The 25,595-nt window shown below is 44.6% G+C and overlaps 1 protein-coding gene across 2 annotated transcripts in view; it reads right to left on the bottom strand.

Annotated features, from left to right (window-relative positions):
• Nucleotides 1-25,595, bottom strand: part of LOC126474886 (chitooligosaccharidolytic beta-N-acetylglucosaminidase-like) — a 302,146-nt gene that overhangs the window by 24,610 nt on the left and 251,941 nt on the right. For both annotated transcript variants that reach the window (XM_050102379.1, XM_050102380.1), the window contains one exon: nt 10,029-10,252. In XM_050102379.1, coding sequence (XP_049958336.1) covers nt 10,029-10,252 — 224 coding nt within the window. The remainder of the gene's footprint in view (nt 1-10,028; nt 10,253-25,595) is intronic.

Below are 25,595 nucleotides of genomic sequence, written 5' to 3'. Positions count from 1 at the left end.
TCATTTTTCCCTTTTTCATCGATAGCGTAATCATTTGCAAAACATACAAAAAAAATTCGTCACTGTACGAAAATTACACACCGTGACTCTTTATCTCAACAATACCATTCTAATGCAATGACTCCCTCAAACACGATCAATCGAACAATTGCAATAATTGCACTAATTTGTCAAACGCGTATACAAGGCAATAAAATTAAATTTTGAAAAATACCATTAGAAGAATGCCAATTACCAAATCTACACATGCAATATAACCAACAATTACTAAACTACAAATTGCTACAACAATACTACAGTCTACAATTTTCACAATCAGAAGAATCCAAGGGACGATCCTGGCAGGGTCGCCACGTGCATGGGGGCTTAATTAAATAAATTTGATTGAAAATAATTTATGTAGCTGTATGTCCGATTACGTAAGTCTCGTAATCGGTTGGCCCTGACTAGTATTATTACGCAATCTGACTGCAAAAAACAATGTAAGAAGATTTTCGTAAACACAGTTAATTAATTAAGTCCCCAGCAACTATAAAACCTACAAAATCCAAGCACAAATGTAACTGTTCTGTATGTGGAGTGTGACTCAACGTACACATCTGGCACGGTTCTTTTCCAACAAGACAAGAATTCTTAAATACCAACTATACTGACGTGACAAAAGAAATTTAGAAAAACTATAATTACGCAAGAAAACCAAAATTCACTCTAATACAAGAACACAAGCCAGATGCTTTGTTGACTGAACCTGTAGTGACGCATTATTTCAGACACACAATCAATAAAAGAACATTGTATTTTTTTACCTTCATATATATTGACGAAATGCACACAATAACATCTGCTATCTCTCCCATCAAATAACTGCATACAACATGGAACAACACTCTTTACTACAACATATCCCTCCGATTTCACGACAAGCTGTGCCCACTAGCACATCTCGGTACGAACTCTTAACACACACTGTCCTCTACGAGCTCTCTACTAGCACTGACTGCTACGAACTCCCGACAACCACTGTGGAGGCGGCTTAATAGTACTCTTTGGCGCAATCTCTGGCGCAATGGCACAGTGTAGCCACCTTTCAAGGTGTTCATTCTTTCCGCGTGCTATACGAGATTGGAATAATAGAGAGTTGTGAAGGTGGTTCGATGAATCCTGTGCCAGGCACTTAAATGTGATTTGAGGAGTATCCATGTAGATGTAGATGTAGATTTTGACCTCCATCGCAGAGGCGTTATACGAAGGCGTGAAATCTCGGTAAGAGAGGATGTGACGATTTCCCAGCGTGAGACGCGTCCACAGTGGCGTTCGGTAGATTTGTAGTGAAATTTGTGCCAGTGTTACATCATTACCCTACCTTTCACCTTACATGAACTACTGTGCTCTGGCGTTATATTTACATGTGTCAACACCTTGCTGTTTGACGCGTGGCCGAGCCAGAGAGTGATGTTGGAGGGCGCCACACTTTTGCCCACTACTGAGGAACGTTGGAGGCACCTCTGACCCGAAGTTCAAACTTTTGTGTCTCAATGGGAGGCAATTATGGAGTTTCAAAGAAGCGGTCTTTTAGTTGTGTTGTGCAGTGTGTACAGAGCAATTCAGCTGCTCCTACCAATGGGTTTTTAAGTAGCCTCCAACACCTTCAGAAACAACGAGATTTTCATATTCTTTGGCTCGCTACGCACGAACTATTAATCCTACGGAAAAATGAACAGGCGTTTGTTGTAGGAAATTTAATGTAGTTAAATTTTGTCTTGGGTATGTTTTTGTTGGAGGCCATGGTTTTCGAGTTGTGACGCACAGAAGTGACCTTCAAACTCATCTCCATCCCCTTTCCCATCCCTCACCCGTCAGGATTTCTAGTACATTGTCCGTGGCACTCCGTCCTATCACTGCACAAAAAATTGCGAACTACTGAACTACTCCCGATATTCGACATTTTTGGTCTGTAATGATTGGGATATTACGCCACCGGCATAGTCAGCTGTTTCGTTAACGTTATCAATTTGAATGTATCCGTGAGGGTAATGAAAGAAAAACGACTTTTATAAACGTTACAATAAAACTAACTATGCTGACAATTCTGTCCAAACTCAAACCTCAGAAACACAATAGTTTCGTAGTCAGATGGCCTGACGAATACAACGACTTTATTTGATGCTGCTAAAAGTTATAAAATTTTGAGGTAAAATGAACACAAGCGTCAATTTCACAATCTGCAAGTGCTCGACGAAGCCGGTGGTATAATAAGGCCAACACCAAAGAAGGTCAAATGCGATAAATGATCATTCGCTTACAAATTATTGTAGCGCATTGGGAGGGAGTGCTATGAACAACATAGTAGAAATCGTGACCGGTTGAGGCTTAGTGTGAGGGTGGGGGTGCATTTGAAGATCACTTTTGTACGTTTCTCTTGAATAACTCGAAAACTACAGGCTCTAGCGAAAACGACATTAAATTTCCTACAAAAAAGTGTTGTTCATTTTTTGTATAGGAGTCATAGTTCGAGCGTGGCAAGCGGGAGAATATAAAAATCTCGCGCATGTTATTTGAGGGCGCTGCAGGTTGCATAAAACCCTTCAGCAGTGTCAGATGAATCAGCCTATATCGACCGAAGTTTAATGTGTACGACGATAAGATTTCAGACGCACGATGCAGTTATTAATGTCAAGAACACAGTTTTGAAAAATTCGAAATTCACTTCGACTAGCAGATCGTGAAGTCACTTTGTCCATTTTATCACACCCGTTACATCCGCGAATTCACAGTCCGGTGAACAGCTTTAAAATGTACAAAACTGCGTAACTGTTTTTATAGCAACTTAAATGCTGTAAAATGCATGAAACCTGATTAAGTGATATATGTAAGACCTTAGAACACGTTAGTTATTACAACTCACGCCACAGCAATCAATTCAAAGCAACAGACGCCAATCAGTGATCACACCCATGTGTGTTGTCGGTTCAGTTTGGAGCGAGGCTCAAAACAGTTTAACACTTTCTTTCCACAGTGACCACATAAATATTGAGCCCATTCCGTATTCGGAAAGTAAGTGTGCGCCAGTATTTGACGCAAGTTTTGCACGCTGCATACACGGGGACTCTCTCTCACTGTTCGACTGATTATCCGTATGGGCTTCGCTCCCACTGCTCGTATAGCAGTTTCCTTTTGTACATTACTTTTATCAGTAGTATTACGCAGATTATCATAACATTAAAATTTTAGCATACTCAAATAATTAAGTAAACTTGTTAGTATGAAATTTGTATGGTAACACTAGAAGTGTAATACATCCTGTAGTTACACTTTACACTATAGAACAAGATAGCTGAACCAGCAAATATACATAAAAAGTAAAGAGAAGACAAAAATCACAACTCACTGGGGCTGTGCTGTTCCAAAACCACGGTTCAGTACATAAATGACGGAGTAAATGGTAGAATTAACTATAATATTGGCAGCGTTGGGAGGGAAAGAAACAAAAAACGAATGTAGAAGAGAGAAACTGGGAGCTGACGATATCTCTCTGCTTTGTTTCTTTGTTTGTTTGATTGTTTGTTCAGCGCATAATTAGAGCTGCACATCATTCAGTGCTAGTTTACTGCGTATATCCTTAAAGAATACAAACTGCATTCTGTAAGAAAAAAAATTGATGGCATAACTTCTGCACTTTTATATGCAGGTACAATTTACATGCAAATTCGTAAAAAAATCTATACAAGTATTGTTGTTATTTTGTATTCAGTAGGAAGTTCATCATTATCAAAGGCAAGAGTTTCCTGCTATTATTAATAAATGCGAAAGCAGTTTAAGAATAACAGAAACATGTTTTCTACAAGTCTGACCAAGTGCTGAAACGATGTTTTATTTTTTTGTGGGAATTGCGTTTTACAGTGCCATATGATAAATCTATATTGTTCTTTTTTAATTTTTAGTGTAATGCCCCTGTAGTTTACTTTGCAGATCAACAATTTTTGAGTAAAATCTGAGTTAAACATTGGCAATTTCATTTTTGCTATAAGTAGTGTGTTTATTTTTAACTAACAGACAGGAGAATGTGTAGAACAAAAATGTTCTGTAGGTTACGCAGGCCTATCTATATCCTAACTCAGTTTCTGGACGGTTCGTCGCTTCCGGTTTCTAAGGGTACCTACGCGTAGCAAGACACTGATGACATACATAACAGAACGATCGAGATGAGGTACAGGGCTACACGTATGCGGCACACCTAATGAACGGGTAATGTGGCCACGATCTTAACTGGCCGAGGCTACTACCGTGGTGCAGGCTCTCTTATGATGGTCTACAGTACCCTATGGTAGTTTTACAACTCTAACACTCAAAGTTAGCAATGTCTTCATAAACTGAGTCGTTATGTCAGTCTCCCGTTGCATTCAGCGGACCTTCACAAGAGGAGCAAATCGGCCACCTCTTCAACAGTAAACCTACGCATACTGCCTTGTATCAGTCTTAGCGTACAGCTAGCAGTGCCGCAACAACAGACTCGTGACACAACCAAGCAGTCCTAAATGCGACCTCGAGGGCGGAAAGTGTGGTCTACTCTGATCAACAGCAAGAACCGTGAGTAGGCGTGACAAATTTGTTTGCAAGCAGGACACCCACGTGGGGTAGTCGTGCGGTCTAGGACGCCTTGTCACGGTTTTCGGCTCCCCCCGTCGGAGGTTCAAGTCCTCCCTCGGGCATGGTTGTGTATGTTGTCCTTAGCGTACGTTAGTTTAAGTTAGATTAATTAGGTGTGTAAGCATAGGGACCGATGACCTCAGCAGTTTGGTCCTGTAGGAACTTTCCACAAATTTCCAAATTTTGCAAGCAGGACACACTCAGGCCTATCGTCTCGTGTGGGGTATTTTGCAGGTATTTTCAGCGAATTACAGATAAAAAGTTCATGGCGGTAGAAAATGAAAAGAAATGATATTAATCTGTGATGAACCACTGGAGCCCACGCGCCCCTTATAACAAAATACTCAGAAAATTATGTAAGTCTGCAGGCTTTCGTGACCGTTGTCACTGAAATTAAAATCTTCTGGGTTATTAGGCCGCGTCATATTTCTTCTAAAATTACCGACGTTTCGACCCCTTTGCAGGGCCCCGGATTCTTAGAGTCAGCTGAGTTAGCCCATCTCGAGGTCACCTTTCGTCAGAGTGGTTGCTGTGAGAAAGAGATCAGGCGTGCGTTGCGCTATCGACCAGCTGCGTACCGGATGGCATCAAAGTCTACGGCCTTTTTGCCTTACCCATGGATCATTTCGAACAAGATTTGTGGTGGAGGGCACCATGTACCACAACTAGTCACTTCATTTCCTATTTCACCCGCAAATAGAGTGAGGAAAAAACGGGTGTCCGCATGCTTCCATACGAGGCCTAATCTCTCTAATGTTATCTTCGTGGTCCGTACGCGCAATGTATGTTGGTGGCCGCAGGATCGCTCGGCAGTCGGCCTCAAATGGCGGTCCTTTTAAATTTTCTCAATAGCGTTCCTCGGAAAAAAAACGTAGCCTTCCCTCCAGGAATTCCCGTTTCAGTTCTCGAAGGATCTCCACAATACATGTATGTTCTTCGAACCTTCCGGTAACAAATCCAGCAGCCGGCCTGTGAATTGCTTCGATCTCTTTCTTCAATCCGAGCTGGTACGGATCCCAAACACTCGAGCAGTACTCAAGAATAGGATGCACTAGTGCTGTGTACGCCTTCTCCATTATAGATGAGCTACACTTTGCTAAAATTCTCCCAATTAATTGAAGTAGGCCATTTGCCTTCCCCACCACAGTTGTCACATGCTCGTCCCACCTCATATCGCTTTGCAACGTTACGCCCAGATATGTCAACGACTTCACTGTCTCAAGCAGGACACTAGTAATATTGAACCGAACATTACAAGTTTGATCTTTATACTCATCCTCATTAACTTACATTTTTCCACTTTTAGGGCTAGCTGCCATCATCACACTAACTGGAAATTTTGTCTTCCTACACTCAACTTCGACACCTTACCGTACGGCCGGCCAATGTTCAAATGGCCCTGAGCACTATGGGACTTAACTTCTAAGGTCATGAGTCCCCTATACTTAGAACTACCTAAACCAAACTAACCTATGGACGTTACACACATCCATGCCCGAGGCAGTATTCGATCCTGCGACCGTAGCGGTTGCGCGGTTCCAGACTGTAGCGCCGGCCACTGTGGCCGAGCCGTTCTACGCGCTCCAGTTCGGAACCACGCGGCTGCTGCGGCCGCAGGTTCGAATCCTGCCTCGGGCATGGATGTGTGTAACGTCCTTAGGTTAGTTAGGTTTAGGTAGTTCTAAGTCTAGGGGACTGTTGACCGCAGGTGTTAAGTCCCATAGTGCTTGGAGCCACTTTCTTACTGTACGCCACAGCATCATCAGCAAACAACTGCAAATTCCTGCCCACCCTATCCGCCAAATCATTTATGTATATACAGAACAACAGCGGTCCTATCACACTTCCCTTCGACACTGCTGGCGATACCCTTGAACACTCGCCGTCGAGGAGAATATACTGAATTCTATTACTTAAGAAGTCTTCGAGCCACTCAGATATCTGTGATTCCATATGCTCGTACCTTCGTTAACAGCCTACAATGCGGCACCCTGTCAAATGCTTTCCGGAAATCTAGAAATATGTCATCTGCCTCTTGCCCTTCATCCATAGTTCTCAGTACATCATGTGAGAAGAGTGGAAGCTGAGTTTCGCACGAGCGATGCTTTCTACAACCATGCTGATGTTAAGAGTTATCCAAGATCAGGGTCCTTTTAGGTACCGTAAAGGATGATCTCGGTTTGCATGAGGCGGGTGTTTACCGTATTTCTTGCAGGTGTGCCACGTCGTGTATCGGTCAGACTATCAGGACTGTGGACGATCGCTGTACTAATCGTAAGCGGCACACACACTTAGAAGAGCCGAGCAAATCCGTCGTTGCAGAACATTTTCTTGGCACCGGTCATCCTTTAGAATATAACAACGCGGACATTCTGGCACGCAGTTCTAGCTACTCGTATAGCGTTACGAAGGAAGGAGTTGAAATTAAATTAACGAGTAATGTGGTAAATAGACTTGGTGCTTTTTCTTTCAACTCTGCATTGAATTCAGCGCTCTCTCTCTCTCTCTCTCTCTCTCTCTCTCTCTCTCTCTCTTGTTAAAAAAAAAAAAAAAAAGGAGGGACAGAGTTAATGCTACCACACCAATTTATTATTGATTTAACTATCTACAACTCCTGCGTCGACCGTCTTTGGTTTGTGTGACGGCACCTTTGTTTACAGTGTACGTTTGTGTTATCCTTCCGGAGTTCCTCTGCAAAACGAGGTTTTAAATTCCCTTGCACAGCGCTCACCTGCTGCAGCTTTTCCTTTGAAATGGCAGGGTGTGCTCCTGTCGTAATATCAGAAGTTGTCGACGTCGTCACCCGGCTGCATTGTCGTAAGTTATCTGAAAGCTGTAAACGCCGGCAGAAACCCAGGTCTCATACACAGAAAATGTCCACGAACGACTTCCGAAATTTTGTTGGTGGAGTTGGGGGTTCACTCTGTAGACCTATAACGCCGACGTTCATCTGCATTCAAATGGCTCTGAGCACTATAGGACTTAACTGCTGAGGTCATCAGTCCCCTAGAACTTAGAACTACTTAAACCTAACTAACCTAAGGACATTACACACATCCATGCCCGAGGCAGGATTCGAACCTGCGACCGTAGCTGTCGCGCGGTTCCAGAGTGTAGCGCCTAGAACCGCACGGCCACAACTGCCGGCGACGTTAATCGACTGTAGAATTATGGGCGTGCGGATGTGAAGGGGTTCTGTAGTGCTCAGTGCACGCAATAGTGATTCTCCCACGTGGTAGTCGGGCGCGGTCGACCGTAGCCCTGACGACGAATATGCGAGGGCTCAAGTTCCCATGCCCTCAAACATCGGTTCACTGCCACATCTGAATGCCCCACAAATCTGGATGCTGCACGATGCGACAAGGCGGCCAAACGGAGTCCCACAGTGAGACGTCTCTCAAACTCTGTCAGGTGCTGATACCTCCGTCTCGCACGAGTACGTGGCATCTCCGTGTCCGTCACAGCCATTACTCACCATCTGAAGCTATTCACGCCCATTATATACCAGAAGCAGACCCGCGACAACACTGATGCTGAACAGAGCTAATGCAGTCTGACGGCCATTCTACCTGTCACACAGAATTTTAACTCCATAATCATTTATAACCCGTCGATGGTGTGTACATGTACACTATGTGGCCAAAAGTATACGGACACCCCAAAAATATACGTTTTTCGTATTAGGTGCATTATGCTGCCACCTACTGCCAGGTACTCCATATCAGCGACCGCAGTAGTCCTTAGATATCGTGAGAGAGCAGAATGGGGCGCGCCGCGAAACTCGCAGACTTCGAACGTGGTCAGGTGATTGGGTGTCACTTGTGTCACACGTTTGTACTCGAGATTTCCACACTCCTAAACATCCTAGGGTCCACTGTTCCCGATGTGGGATGGTTCCTTTGAAAGGGCACGGCCGATTTCCTTCCCAATCCTTCCCTAACCCGAGCTTGCGCTCCGTCTCTAATGACCCCGTTGTCGACGGGACGTTAAACACTACCCACCACCACCACCACCACCACCTGTTCCCGATGTGATAGTGAATTGGAAACGTGAAGGGACACGTACAGCACAAAATCGTACAGGCCGACCTCGTCTGTTGACTGACGGAGACCGCCAACAGTTTAAGAGGGTCGTAATGTGTAATAGGCAGACATCTATCCAGACCATCAAACAGGAATTCCAAACTGCATCAGGATCCACGGCAAGTACTATGATAGTTTGGCGGGAGGTGAGAAAACTTGGATTTCATTGTCGAGCGGCTTCTCATAAGCCACACACCACGCCGGTAAATGCCAAACGACGCCTCGCTTGGTGTAAGGAGCGTAAACATTGGTCGATTGCACAGTGGAGAACGTTGTCTGGAGTGACGAGTCACGGTATACAATGAGGCGATCCGATGGAAGGGTGTGGGTACTGCGAATGCCCGGTGAACGTTATCTGACAGCGTGTGTAGTGCCAACACTAAAATGCGGAGGCGTTGGTGTTATAGCGTGGTCCTTTTTTTTATGGAGGGGGCTTGCACCCCTTGTTGTTTTGCGTGGCACTATCACAGCACAGGCCTACATTGACGTTTTAAGTACCTTCTTGTTTCCCACTGTTGAAGAGCAATTCGGGGATGACGGTTGCATGTTTCAACACGATCAAGCACCTGTTCATAATGCACGCCCTGTGGTGGAGTGGTTACACGACATTAAAATCCCTGTAACGGACTGGCCTACACAGAGTCCTGACCCGAATCCTGCAGAACACCTTTGAGATGTTTTGGAACGCCGACTTCGTGCCAGGCCCCACCGACAGACATCGATACCTCTCCTCAGTGCAGCTCTCCGTGAAGAATGGGCTGCCATTCCCCAAGAAACCTTCCAGCACATGACTCAACATATAACTGCGAGAGTGGAAGCTGTCATCAAGGCTAAGGGTCGGCCAACACCATATTGAATTCCAGCATTACCGATGGAAGACGCTTCATCCAGGTGTCCGGATACTTTTGATGACATAGTGTATGATGTTATATTGACACCTGACCATGTCTTCTGGGTGCTGTACTTTTTGTCAGGAAGTATTATCTGGAAATATAACAGTTATTTTTCAAAGATCTTACCTTATTTAGGCAGAGAACCTAAAGCTAATTATTAGAATGAACGTAAAGTGGTTTAAGAATCAACAATGTGCAAACTAGGAGTATACCCGTGCAGTCATTTCTTAGCAGCTCTTTTTGACTGAGTTACACCGTGTGGCGCTCTGGATCAAGCATTAACTGAGCAACGAGTTGGAAGGCACCGTGTCGGTCTCCATATCACCGACAAACAGAACCATCACGACGCGATATGCCAACTGCTGGTGTGAATTTTCCAGCACGCTGACAGTTAACGGCACGGTACCTGGAGCTGTTGAGGAAGCGCTCTATGTTTCCAGGCCGCGTGAGGTGCGAGCTCCAGAGGATGGCGGGCACGTCGCTGGAGCCCCGCGCCGCGTCCAGCGCCTCCAGCGCCGCCTGCTGGAACTCGGCCCACAGCCGCAGGAAGCCGTCCTGCGAGCGGTCCCAGCGCCGCTTGCTCATGTACTCCAGGACCTCCGCGCTGGAATTCCAGCACGAGTACGACACCTGCGGGCATGACACGAAGTTTGTCACTCTTCTGGGCTGCCTCCTAGAACAAAGTTCCCTGAAACGACGGAAAAACACACACGTCAAGGCAGAACCGTGTAAAGCACCTTTTACACCTAAGCTTTTTGAAAGAACCCTTAACAACGAAGCGAACGTATAACAGCGAACGACAATTCTGTCCGCTGCAAACGCTAGGCGTGCATGAGCGGCAGTCCAGTGTGTTCGGTGGGTATTCCCTTGTGTTCGACCGTGTTCTGCTGCTTGTCGGTCTTTTACCGAACCATCTAAGGAAGTTCTCGTCCTCACTGCTTCGGTGCTACCATTACAGAAACCTTACGTCTGCTACCTTATCTACTTTTGTTATTGTAGACGTGAGTTGCGTGAGAGATGCAGTGGTTCGAAGTGAATGTAATGTTGCTGACGGAAAAATATTAGATAACATACAAGCTTCTGGTATCTAAGAGACGCACAGCAAAAATTCCGAAGGACTAACAAATACGGCTGGTAGAAAATTGCTGATGCAGTCAAAGGTCCTACTGAAGATGCGAAAAAGTAGATAAATTCATTAGATGCTTGAATCAGGAGTAAATAAGCACAAGCTTTGTAATTCTTTTATAAAAAAGCAAAAGCAAAATAAATTTCCTTTTAAGAAAACAAGTGGGTCTATGTATATACTGTCTAGGGTGAAATCCATATTTATTATAACAATGGATGTACATGTGTATGTATTTTCCATATCTCCTCCTAACTCACTGTACCGATTTCAACCAACATGGTTTCTATATCATTTACTATCTGGAAAGAATCGCTTTGGGGGCAAGAAACACCCGTCTATCAAAGGGGTGGGGTTGGGGGGTGAAAAAGAAATTCATCCAGTGTTTGAGAATCAGAACATTTAATAACTTGCAACAAACTTTACACATAATTTCAATCCCTTTATGGAAATTTTTCTCGCTGATGACCCCCACAAAATGATGAAGGTAAAAAAATTATCACTTACTGCATTTTCGCTGTTCAGGCAGTAAAACTGACGCGCCAGTCACGACATTTTAATTTACTACTTCTTTACTACTGACTGCATTCGCGTCACATTTTGCAAACGATACTCAAATATACCAAGAAAAGTAATTACAAAATTACAACACTGTACGACACACAGTTCAGGAGATATGACTTCATAAACATCGAGATTCGTGAAAAAATATCGCATCATGCATGACGGTTAAATGAATTACTTCTTTCCTACTAATTCTATTCGCAGACAGTGTCTACATACGTCGCGGAATTTACTTAGAAACTTGTATCATTGTACAACGCATAATTCAGCAGATATGACGTCATATACATTGAGTTGTGTGAAAACAAATCTGCAGCATACAGTTCGCTAGACACACAGGTGAATTATATGTACAAATATTTGTGATATACGACAAATAAATGTGAAATATGAGTGACATGTGCACACATGGGGAAAGCCACGGCTGATAAAGCTCCTCCTAAACCTATAGATTTCAACCAAAATTGATACACATACTATATAGTATCTGAAAGAAATACTTTGGGTGTGAGAACCAGTGAACTACTGGGGTAGGAGTGATAACGTGGAGATGGACTGACAGAGGGAGGAACCAGGAGATAGATGGACAAGGAGGTGAGGGAGGAGGAGATGGATAGAGAAGGGGATGGAGAGAGGGGTACAAAGGGGAGAGGGTAAGTGGGGTAAAGAGGGGGGAAGGAGATAGACGAGGGAGAGGAGGCGGTGCATAGCTGAAGGGGAAGCAGAACTTACACTAACACAAGACTGGGATAAACACATAGCCGGGCAATGCCCGGTACTCAGCTAGTTAATAATATACGACATATCTGATCATTCTCTGTAAACACATGTCTGACGTACCACTGTTATCTAGATATTTTTCATCACAAATAAATATGGTTTATGCGGGATTGCACTAGCTACCCTCTAACAACTGGACAGCACATTTTATCGAGTAACCTGTATATTATGTCGTATGTATATTTGATTTGTCATTTATCATATATTATTGATATTGTCTTCCTTATACGCACTTTAATAAGATCCTAGAATTGCTTTGCATATGTGGCAGCCACAATCAGAAGCTACTAAAATGCGAAAGCCAAGATCGCTTTATTTTAATACCTTCATTCCAATTACTTGTTTCGACAGAATCGTGCTGTCATCTTCAGATTGACGTTACACTTTGGTTATATCTTCTCATACATGTGTCCTCGACATTTTGAGAACAAAGTGTAAGTACATTAAAAAACTCCACATGGTTTGTCATTTGCCCGCATCTCGTGGTCGTGCGGTAGCGTTCTCGCTTCCCACGCCCGGGTTCCCGGGTTCGATTCCCGGTGGAGTCAGGGATTTTCTCTGCCTCGTGATGGCTGGGTGTTGTGTGCTGTCCTTAGGTTAGTTAGGTTTAAGTAGTTCTAAGTTCTAGGGGACTTATGACCACAGCAGTTGAGTCCCATAGTGCTCAGAGCCATTTGAACCATTTTTTTGGTTTGTCATTTATATTTTTTTCGGTGACACATGTATGTGAACATACACGCGAAGCGTAATCTCAATCTGAAGATGACACCACGGTTCTATCGAAACAAGTAATTGGAATCAAGCGATCTTGGCCTCCACAAAATATATATACAACAAATGGTTCAAATGGCTCTGAGCACTATGCGACTTAACTTCTGAGGTCATCAGTCCCCTATAACTTAGAACTACTTAAACCTAACTAACCTAAGGACATCACACACATTCATGCCCGAGGCAGGATTCGAACCTGCGATCGTAGCGGTCGCTCGGCTCCAGACTGTAGCGGCCACTCCGGCCGGCATATATACATCGTCCCAACAACATGTGTAACTTATGCTAACGTAATGCCTCCAGCTGCTAATAACCAGAGTGTAAATGCTGGTCTTTCTTTGTGTTACGTTCGTCGTCGGTAATTACCATTCTGCTTTCAAACTTCCTCTTCGACAGTAATGAGAAGCCAACGACATCGTTAACCGATATTCGTGTAAAATACTGGACTAATGCCGAGGAGAGATGACGCTGCAGTTCGCTGTTTACTGCACTGCCTCCACGTATTTCATGTTTTCCTACAAACTGGGGAACAAAAAATCTTCCTTTCCTACGTGTTTTTTTCTTGTTTCGTCAAAAACAGTGCGCTCGGCATACAGAATAATTTTCTCTGAGTATCAGATTTTGGCATAGTGGCTTAATAGTGGTATCCTGTATGCTCATCGATTATTGTTAGAGCCAAAATACAATAACGTAGCGTTATGTCGAGTTGTCTTCCGTTGCCTCTAGTGTCAACGCTGGTTCGCCGATACAAGTCCATGTTAGTGGAAACTGGTGAGTCATCCGCGAATGCTCAGTATTGTGTTCGCTCCATTCACTCCGATGAAGAGGGAGCTTAAGGTACGGTATGTGTGTAGCCTAGCAACCTCAGTCACTCGTTACGTCTCACTGCTGATGGGCTTCCAGTACGAGATGCTGATGCTAGGGAGAGTTATTTGTTCTCGTGCTATGCGTGTGCCACATGTCATACTGCTATGCGAATGTGTATCGAGTAACTACATCACACATAAACCTAATGATTACAAATGTTGATGGTGTTGAGACAGCAACCAGCCATAAATTTATTTTAAGTTCTTTTATTCAAATGGAACCTGTACAAAAACGAGACAGCAGTTATCCGTGGACGGACAAAACAAGAAGAGGTGCAGATACGGAAAGGTGTCCGACAAGGTTGCGCACTATCCCCTGTTATCTTTAACCTATACATTGAAGAGGCGCTGAAAAAAGTAAGGGAAAATTCACAGACAGGTATAGTAATTCATGGCCAACGAATAGATATGATAAGATACGCCGATGATATAGCTGTCCTGGCTGAAAGTGAAGAAGATCTTGTAGTCCCACTGAATAGAATGGATAGAGTTATGGGGGAAGAATATAATATGAGAATTAATAAAGCAAAAACAAAAGTAATGGCATGCGACAAAAAAGATCAAGTGAAAGTCCAAGTTCATGTAGGCAATGAACTGCTTGAACAAGTTGATAAATTTACTTATCTGGGCAGTAATATTACCAGGGATGGAAGGAGCAAGGCAGAAGTGAGAAGTAGAATTGCTCAAGCAAAGGCTGCTTTTAACAAGAAGAAAAACATCTTAACATCTAAGAGCATCAGCCTTGAAATAAGGAAAAGATTTTTGAAATCATATGTGTGGAGTGTGGCATGCTATGGGTGTGAAACATGGACTCTCGGGACAGAGGAAGACCAGAAGCTAAATTCTTTTGAAATGTGGTGCTATAGACGCATGCTCAAAATAAAATGTATCGACAAGGTTACAAACGAAGTGGTTCTGGAAAGAGCAGGTGAGAAGAGAAGCTTCTGGAGTTTCATTGTTAAAAGAAGAGTGCAATTTACAGGCCATCTATTAAGACATAAATGACTCCTGAACACAATCATAGAGGGATATGTCGAGGGAAAAAAACCAAGAGGAAGACCACGACTGAGGTACATGGATCAAATCGTGAAAGATGTGGGTTGTAACACCTATAAAGAAATGAAGAGAAAAGCTGAAAGACGCACAGAATGGAGACAAGTTGCCATTGTAGCTGTTGCAAACCAATCCTTGGATGGACCACTACAGAAGAAGAAAACGTTACTGGTTTCGAATCATTACGATTCATCGTCAGTCGGCTTTCATGCTTTCATTACAACATGTACTGCGTTTTTTACTGATTAGTAATCCTAAAACATAAATAATACATAATTATAAGCACGTCGCAAAGATGGTTGAGTTGCAGATTTGCATTGGGATGTGACTCACATGAAATGTCGATTTGGAGTACTTGTTTTCATAGTTTTCGTCCAGCAGACAATGTTTGTAGTTTTCGCCGCATTCACATCGTTGCACACATAAACCTGCATAATTGAGCACTTCAGATTTGTCACTGAATGCATTTCCACCACATTTCAGGCGTTGCACACGTAAATTTGTATCACTGATCACTTCAGCTTAGTCACAGAACATACTTCTAACATGCACCGCATGTTTTTGTAGGTACATAGTGTTCACAAACATATGAGTATCAAAGATACTATGATATATCGTAATATTACAAAGATGCTACATGTATGGAAAAAGATCATAAATTCACTTATGCAACTGAAACGCCTTTTACACCGGTGCAGAGAGATACTGATTATGTGAATATTAGAGCGAATACTGCTACACTAATTATAAAGATGTTCCATGTCAAAGCTTATATATATATATATATATATAAGGCTAAGACAGTACATTATTCATTTACATTTAGCATCATGAGAATTGTAGTAACAGATAAATTTGCTACTTGATCTGCAGATGAATCGTAATGATTCGAAGTCGGTAACGGTACGTTTTGAATAAAAGAACTTGAAATAAATTTGTGGCTGGTTGCTGTCTCAACACCATCAACCTACGTCTTCAAATAACAGCCACGGTCTCCAACCATGTCGTCATATGACAAAATCGCATTAACATAATAATTGTTTACGTCCATTTCAGTACAATGACTACTGTAAAACTGCAGGAAAGGCAATAAGGTAGTCATAAGATTTTAATTATCACCTTAAAAAAAGCAACAACAATGTTTTTAAATTAAAAAAATTAATTTAATTTTTTAATTGAACTACTAACTGATTACTGTTGTGTAACTTTTTTTCATTGGTGATACTGTTGTAGACGTTTGTAAATTCAGGTGCCTGGCAGAAGTGTTTGGCATAGCAAAATTAAAAATAAAGTCTATACCACAGATGTAGATCTTTAGTCATCAAAAATGAAGTTCCTGTACTAGTTAATAGTACCGCGTCATGAAGTAGAGCAAACGTTGTCGAATTCATTGCCCTGTGATTAGAAAAGTACCTGCGCTACATTTCACAAGCAGCAAGAACACGTCTGAAAAAAAAGAGTTAAAAAATACCATGTCAGAGTACTGAGCTTCTGGCCTGGTTTAAAAGGACTGTAGGAACCTCTGCTAACATCTGAGGCTGACCTATTTACGCTGCGATTACTCATGCTAGACGCGTGATTTTTGTGCTTTTGTGTCTTCTTAATGTTGGTTGTATTGACAGCTTTGTTTTCAAACACATTGAAATAGCTACATGAACACTTTGTTTTTTTCCTACGAGTGTTTCCCCATAATGGAGATGAATGTAGGCCTACAGTGAGAAAGTCAATTCTGGTGAAGGAAAACAATAGTTGACGGTATTGTCGTTCTGTCGTTGCAACTACAAAAAATGCGTTTTTTTTTCACCGGATGCCTTTCGCTTTATTGAGGTAAAGCATCATAAGTGGCCTGAAATTAAGTTATTTACATTCTGATTTGCTTTAAGAGCAAAAAACAGCTCGTTAACAATATGCTGGTCTTTACTTACGGCATATTATTAACGAACTACACTCCTGGAAATTGAAATAAGAACACCGTGAATTCATTGTCCCAGGAAGGGGAAACTTTATTGACACATTCCTGGGGTCAGATACATCACATGATCACACTGACAGAACCACAGGCGCATAGACACAGGCAACAGAGCATGCACAATGTCGGCACTAGTACAGTGTATATCCACCTTTCGCAGCAATGCAGGCTGCTATTCTCCCATGGAGACGATCGTAGAGATGCTGGATGTAGTCCTGTGGAACGGCTTGCCATGCCATTTCCACCTGGCGCCTCAGTTGGACCAGCGTTCGTGCTGGACGTGCAGACCGCGTGAGACGACGCTTCATCCAGTCCCAAACATGCTCAATGGGGGACAGATCCGGAGATCTTGCTGGCCAGGGTAGTTGACTTACACCTTCTAGAGCACGTTGGGTGGCACGGGATACATGCGGACGTGCATTGTCCTGTTGGAACAGCAAGTTCCCTTGCCGGTCTAGGAATGGTAGAACGATGGGTTCGATGACGGTTTGGATGTACCGTGCACTATTCAGTGTCCCCTCGACGATCACCAGTGGTGTACAGCCAGTGTAGGAGATCGCTCCCCACACCATGATGCCGGGTGTTGGCCCTGTGTGCCTCGGTTGTATGCAGTCCTGATTGTGGCGCTCACCTGCACGGCGCCAAACACGCATACGACCATAATTGGCACCAAGGCAGAAGCGACTCTCATCGCTGAAGACGACACGTCTCCATTCGTCCCTCCATTCACGCCTGTCGCGACACCACTGGAGGCGGGCTGCACGATGTTGGGGCGTGAGCGGAAGACGGCCTAACGGTGTGCGGGACCGTAGCCCAGCTTCATGGAGACGGTTGCGAATGGTCCTCGCCGATGCCCCAGGAGCAACAGTGTCCCTAATTTGCTGGGAAGTGGCGGTGCGGTCCCCTACGGCACTGCGTAGGATCCTACGGTCTTGGCGTGCATCCGTGCGTCGCTGCGGTCCGATGTTGTGGCTCTGAGCACTATGGGACTCAACATCTTAGGTCATAAGTCCCCTAGAACGTAGAGCTACTTAAACCTAACTAACCTAAGGACATCACACACACCCATGCCCGAGGCAGGATTCGAACCTGCGACCGTAGCAGTCCCGCGGTTCCGGACTGCAGCGCCAGAACCGCTAGACCACCGCGGCCGGCAACATCGATGTACTGTGGAGACCTCACGCCCCACGTGTTGAGCAATTCGGCGGTACGTCCACCCGGCCTCCCGCATGCCCACTATACGCCCTCGCTCAAAGTCCGTCAACTGCACATACGGTTCACGTCCACGCTGTCGCGGCATGCTACCAGTGTTAAAGACTGCGATGGAGCTCCGTATGCCACGGCAAACTGGCTGACACTGACGGCGGCGGTGCACAAATGCTGCGCGGCAAGCGCCATTCGACGGCCAACACCGCGGTTCCTGGTGTGTCCGCTGTGCCGTGCGTGTGATCATTGCTTGTACAGCCCTCTCGCAGTGTCCGGAGCAAGTATGGTGGGTCTGACACACCGGTGTCAATGTGTTCTTTTTTCCATTTCCAGGAGTGTATTTTTCGATCTTACAGCAAATCAAAAAGTAAATAACTTAGTTGCAGACCACTGATTATGCTTTACCGCAATAAAGCGAAACGCGTCTGGTGAAAAAAAAAACCGCATTTTTTGTAGTTGCAACGACAGAACGGAAATACCCTCGAGAATTGTAAAGCAACTACGTACAATATGGCCATACAAATGAAGAATTTAATGAGAACAATAGTACTTGGTGCTTACTGGGAGAAAAAAACAAGGTGGAAAGAAAGCCTCTATATATTTCCTTCTAAGTATTGTTAGATGTGTTTGTATGTGTATATCTTTTCAGCAAATAAATATTATTTTTAAATTTTTGGACGACGCTTTTCCTATTGTCTCAGTAGTAGTGGGGGGAGAGGGCACTTTATCCTACCACATTTCTCAAGAACATCCACTGTAGTCGAGTCGCTGTAGGAAGGTCCTTGACAGCTACAGTGGGTTGGGTACAGCAGCTCCACGTGCCTACTGCAACCAATCACGTTACGCGATTTTGTAAGCGTCTCTATAACAACGCCTCAGCGTTCCCGGAGCTCTGTTATCACCTATTGTTTTCGCCTGCAACCGTTTGCACTTCGTAGTTGAAAGCTAGCAAAAGCGTTGCCTGCAGTCTGGGATAAATTCACGCCTAATCAACTCTGCCACCATCGCTAGTTCCTTAATGCTGCCACCGTATTCCGACTTTTCGTACGGAGGACAATCCTTCATAGCTCCGCTTTCACCACTGAGGTGCCAAGCTGCTAGACGGATACCATGTACAACTTAGGGGCCGTGTAGGAGGGCTCAAGCGCATCGATTGTGCTGGTCAGTGGTTTAGATTGATCCAGCTGCTATGATTACGTGAGAGTAATTCTGAAGCTAAAGCCACCCATTCATTTCCATTGAAACTACAGCGGAGGCATGAAGCCCAATAACGAAGTAGAACGAAGTAAGATTTCAGCTCCGTACCGCCATTTTTCGACAGAGACAGCACCAGTCGTTACGGACTTTTGCCAACGATGCACAAGAGTTGTCATTGAGGTACGTATCCAGCAGATTTAATTTCCTTTTATAATAGTATTTCGTTCAGGCATTTCTGCATTGCAGCGTGGTTTAGTAGGTTGCCGGCATGTCGCGTGGAAGTGCTGCTTTGTGAAATTTAGCGTGAATATAAATCTCGCCAATGGTGGATCGTAAGACATGTCAGTCCTTTGCGTATTCTCCACAATTGCCCTACAATTTTTTTTCTGAAACTGACAAATTAATAAATCAAAATTTAGGAGGGAATAGTGCCTACAAGGACCTGAACCAGCTGAGGCTGCCCACCGTCTCACAGCTTTGACCACCGCATCTGAGCTCGGGAAGTGTTTGCCATGTCGTTCTTCAAAGGCCCAAAGAGATGGTAGTCCGAATAAGCTGATAAATAATGACCGTAATAAGATGGATGTAGTAGGACAGTCCAGCCAGATTTGACAACTGTTGTGGGACCTGGCATTATCGTGCTGCAACCGAACGTTTGTCTTCTTCTCTGACTTGATTGTGGACATTTTGGCTTTCAAAATAGTTAGCGTCATCTTCGTTCTGAATCAGCAGTTACATCAGGTTCCAAGACGTTCGAAAGAGCAGCAGTACGCCTGTCTCAGAAGGTGGTGCAATCATTTTGCCTGCAGATGGCTCCTTTGTTGGAGACTTTGCTTGTCACTGCTCCACAGACTGTCTTTCGGATTTCGTTCGTAATGGCTCGTAGCACCTCCAGTGATGACCGTGTTCAGAAAACTGGGACCTTCGGCATCGTATTGGCCCAGCAGGTCCTTAGAAATTTCCATTTGGTGATCGTTTTCGTTTCATGTAGACGTCCACTGGAGTCGTCTCCCACAAATTCTGCGATAAACGTGGTAGAGTAAGTTTTTGTCTGAGGCATTACAACCGACGTTCAGCTGTACACCCAATTACATCGTCGTAAGACACGATCATCACGGATGTGTGGCTCGAGGCACTGTTCATCACGAAGGATGGTAGCTCAACAGCATAGACACTGTCTTCACTGGACTCGCACGTCCTGTTCATTACTCCTGGAAAGCAATACCCGCTACCTCACGTAAATTATTCACGTCTGCTGTGTTGTTTCCATACGAGTTGTGCAGGCATTGACGGATTTCAGTTGGTACAAGTTGCCCAGCAGAGAAAAATTCAACGACACATCTCTGTTTTATACATACCTCAATGTCAAGATTACTGTAGGCTCCAAGCCACCCGAAACAACCACACCTTATACAAATGAAATGATAGAATTTCAGACACTTTACTAGTCTCATACAGATATGATTTTACGTCTGTTGACTGAAGCAGCGAGCAAAAATTTGTACCAAGGCCAGGAATCGAACACGGGTTTCCTGCTCAGTAGGCAGGTGCGTTAGCCACTTTTTTTTAAATCTCATTTTGTTCGTTTTCGTTCGTTGTATTTGCTCGGTGCGGACGTCGCGAGACACACCCGATTATGTTCGTCGTTGACCAATCAACTCCGTTTTTTTTTTTATTACAGAGGGCAGCCAACCCTCTGACCGAACACGCTGAGCTACCGTGCTGGCTTTCTTTCTTTTTTTTTCTTTTTCTTTTTTTTTGCATTAGATATAACCCCCTAAGCTATCTTGACACAGCGGTTTACACACCTGCACATATTACCCTGCACGCCTCCCTCCTCGATTCAAATCCTCACTGCCGGCTCAGTCTACTTTAAATTCCCCCTTATACACTAACAGAACTGCCGAGGCTCTCCGTATTTTGGAATAGCACCTGTGCATTGAGGCCGCGCGTGGTAGCCGCTCGTTTTGGGGCGTGTTGTCACGGTCCGGGCGGCTTCCCCCTGTCGGAGGTTCGAGGTTCGAGTCCTCCCTCGGCCATGGGTGTGTGTGTGTTGTCCTTAGAGTAAGTTAGTTGGGTTAAGTAGTGTGTAGGCTTAGGGACCGATGACCTCAGCCGTTTGGTCCCTTAAGAATTCACACACAATTGAACACTTTGAATCTGTGCATTGAACGTAAATGGGGGATACAGCCTTAATCCAGGTGCAGATACTTACACAGATGAAATGACACAATTTCAAAGACTACTGGCCTCATACAGATATGATTTTATGTACGTAAACTGAAGCGGCGAACGAAAATTTGTAGCAAGGAGACCCGGGTTCGATTCCCGGTTTTGGAACAAATTTTTGCGTGCTGCTTCAGTCTACATAAAACCACTCCTTGCCTATCCCAGAAGACTGTGTAAAAGGTCCATGACTAAGGAATTTATTGCTAGCGCACTCGAGCAGATGTAACTTCGATGGATTGGTCACGCGCTGCCTGCGATATGTAAGCTACAATAGAATCGCAGACCAGAGAGCAGTGTCGGCAGCAGTAGTAGTGAAACTTCCTGGCAGATTAAAACTGTGTGCCCGACCGAGACTCGAACTCGGGGCCTTTGCCTTTCGCGGGCAAGTGCTCTACCAGTTGAGCTACCGAAGCACGACTCACGCCCGGTACCCACACCTTTACTTCTGCCAGTACCTCGTCTCCTACCTTCCAAACTTTACAGAAGCTCTCCTGCGAACCAAGCAGAACTAGCACTCCTGAAAGAAAGGATATTGCGGAGACATGGCTTAGCCACAGCCTGGGGGATGTTTCCAGAATGAGATTTTCACTATGCAGCGGAGTGTGCGCTGATATGAAACTTCCTGGCAGATTAAAACTGTGTGTCCGACCGAGACTCGAACTCGGGACCTTTGCCTTTCGCGGGCAAGTGCTCTACCAACTGAGCTACCGAAGCACGACTCACACCCGGTACCCACACCTTTACTTCTGCCAGTACCTCGTCTCCTACCTTCCAAACTTTACAGAAGCTCTCTTTGGTAGAGCACTTGCCCGCGAAAGGCAAGGTCCCGAGTTCGAGTCTCGGTCGGGCACACAGTTTTAATCTGCCAGGAAGTTTCATATCAACGCACACTCCGCTGCAGAGTGAAAATGTCATTCTGGAAGCAGTAGTAGTATTAGCTTGCAGTCGGGCGGTTGGGTCAGGTCGCTCTTACGGAGCGGTTGTCTAGTTGTATAGCTCACAGAGAGCACTTGTGTCCTGTATGGAATTACCAGGGCCGGTCGTGGAGAACGATAGCGGTGCCTGAGCGACGTAGTATACGGTAAAAGCAAAAAATATTATTATTTATTGCCGTGCTCATTTGCAACAACTCATTTCATACTATTGTTATATCAAAGTCACATGAAAATATTTTTCAATAATTTTTCAATAATAATCTTTCTTATGAAGATAACTTATGACAGTCATTCATCTGAATTTAAAGTTTTTACTAATTTCTCCTATCCATAGTCATGCCAATTACCGTAAAGAAAATTAAGTTTTTTTATACATAACAAAATCTAGTTTCCAGCATTGCACTGGGCTGTGACAGAAAAATTTCTTATAGGGGCAGATATATACGCGCTATCCGGCGACATAATTGAGGTAAGAATCTCCAGTTTATTCAGAATGACTTTTCAGGGTCATGAGGCAGCATTGCTGACGTCCAGATTTACCAGTTTAGATTCACAGTCAGTTAATTATTGAAAGGTTATGTACGTGAGTCACAATTTATTGTGAGGTTAGTCACATTTTTATTGGGAGGTTATGGAAATAAACTGTTGGGAGGTTACAACTGCATGTCACTTTCGCTGCAGATGGATTTTCTTTCGTGTCTTCAGGCATCCGTGGTCTCGAGTGCTTCTCAGTCGCGGCCACTGTCAGTAACTGCACTGGCTTCGCAAGGTGTGGTGCGCGAGACAAAACACGCCACGTATTGCACCGTATAATCAGTCGGAAGCGTTTACTGGCGGTCCCAGGTTAATTTTGTGCATTGGTATGCTTACAGGAGCAGCACAAATAGGAGTAGCCAGGCTTGCTTTGACCCGCGCAGCAGGGTTCTTACAGCTCCAGCGATAATAATTAAATCCGGCCGGAGTGGCCGAGCGGTTAAAGGCGCTACAGTCTGGAACCGCACGACCGCTACGGTCGCAGGTTCGAATCATGCCTCGGGCATGGATGTGTGTGATGTCCTTAGGTTAGTTAGGTTCCAGGGGACTTATGACGACAGCAGTTGAGTCTCCTAGTGCTCAGAGCCATTTGAACCATTTTTGATAATAATTAAAGCTCCCTAGCTAGATAACTGCTTTCATAAGCATTCCGGAATACGAAAACTGGTTTGGGAACTGCGCATTGCTGACAGTTCGTAATATCTTCTCCATCTGGCTACTAGCGACTTTCACCGAAACTCTCCACAACGACCAAAACAGAAATACAGTTGAAAGTCAATAAGGGAAAGAGCCCCTCTGTAGGCCAGTGGTAGGTGGCATGGTAGCTCAGCACAAAAAAAGAAACTGGGTGAAGCTTTTATCACTGGAATTAAAGAGATTTCATCCAAAGTATGGAACTGCTAAGGAAATAACGACCAAGGAACAGAGAGACAGAGAAAAGGGGGGAAAGGCTAGTGTTACTGCCTTCAGTGCGGAAGGACGGGTGTTCGATTCCCAGCACCTCATCAGATTATTTTCTACGAGACAGGGAAGTCTGTAACAGAATCGACCCAGCCTCATGAGGCCAAATGAGGAGCTGCTTGAACGAAGAAGCAGCAGCACCATGAGGTTCTGTCTAGTGGCAATAGCGGCCTGGAAGGGTTGGCGTCATGGTGACCACGTGTCACACAGTCAGAGGTCGTTCCTAGTAATGCCTCGTAGGCACTAGCCAGCTACTCGGAGCGGGCCTAAGGCGTAACTTTTTTGGAAATTTGTGGTAAGTTCCTATTGGACCAAACTGCTGAGGTTATCGGTCCTTAGACTTACACACTACTTAATCTAACTTACACTTACGCCAAGAACAACACACGCACACCCATGCCCGAGGGAGGACTCGAACCTCCGACGGGGGGAAGCCGCGCAAACCGTGACAAGGCGCCCCAGACCGCGCATCTACCCCGCGCGGCTAAGGTCTAATCCGTGAGCGCTGTTCATGTTTAGTCAATAGGGGAAAGGTGACTCAAAAATACAACACTGATATTTCCAGAGAAACAAATGGGATTTATTCGCTTCATTTAACTGTAGGCTAGTCCACTTCATTCTTCGAACACCTCTGACTACCAAAACGGAGGATCGCGAATTATGCACCAAACTCACTGCAATACTCTCAAATTGTGCCTGCCATCCGAGAAGGAGTAATGGATCCCCTGCAACTTTCTGCTTCATACCACGTTATTTGTCAGAGACTAGCTGCAGAGCATCCAGGCTAGGGAATCACGCCAGCAGTACAACACAAAGGGCTGAATGTGCGGCAGTGCTGTGACTGGGAGACTGTGAGGAACGGAGTCACACTGAGTTCAGCGCTCAATCACGGTTTAGCACTATCCCAGACGACCATCCTCGGCTAGTATGTTGGCGACCTGGGGAAGGTGCCGTTCTTCCAACATTTTGCAGGGGCACAGCGCCGTTATTACTGGCATCATGGTGTGATGGGGCATCCGGTATGACACCAGGACACGGCTAGTAGCGGTTGAAGGAACTCTGAGGGCACAACAGTAGAACACCGACATCCTGTGTACCCACTTGTCTCCTCTTGTGCATCATATCGCAGTGCCAGTTTTCAAAAGGACAATGCTCATACACACACGGCACATATCTACTGAGCTACCCCAACAAGACCACCAAAATTTGTCACAGACAGAATGATGTAGGACCATTTCGAACGTCAGGTCTCTCAGCACCAGTATCCAGTTACAGCAGTTGTGGGCTAGTTTGTCTCAGGAGAGGATAAAACGGCTTTAGGACGCCTTTCCAAACCGAATCACTGTTTTCGTTCAGGGCAGAGGGGACTACAACGTCATACTCGTAAGTCGGCCCATACTGCCAAGTTCTTTGTAACTCTGACTCGATACTGTAACGACTGAAATGCCATTGCATATCCTTTCTCTCTCTCTCTTTTTCTTTTTCTGTTTTGCGAGGGTCACTCCAAAAGAAATGCACACCATTTTTGTAAAAATACAAATTTCATTCTGCATGTGTGAAAGTTTTACAGTGTGTAGACACATCCTTCCCGCTTGTTTTCAAACTTAGTTCAGCCTGTCCCCGTGAGTGGCGCCGTCACAGCATGGCTTCAAGATGGCTGCTACACTTGACGTTCGTCAGAAGCAACGTGCTGTCATAGAATTACTGTGCTATGAAAACGAGACAGTGGGAAACATCCACAAGAGGTTGAAAAAGGTGTATGGAGATGCTGCTGCAGATCGCAGTA

This window comes from Schistocerca serialis, chromosome 4 (assembly GCF_023864345.2).
Source record: "Schistocerca serialis cubense isolate TAMUIC-IGC-003099 chromosome 4, iqSchSeri2.2, whole genome shotgun sequence".
Lineage (NCBI taxonomy): Eukaryota > Metazoa > Arthropoda > Insecta > Orthoptera > Acrididae > Schistocerca > Schistocerca serialis.
This window is presented reverse-complemented; position numbering and strand designations above follow the sequence as displayed.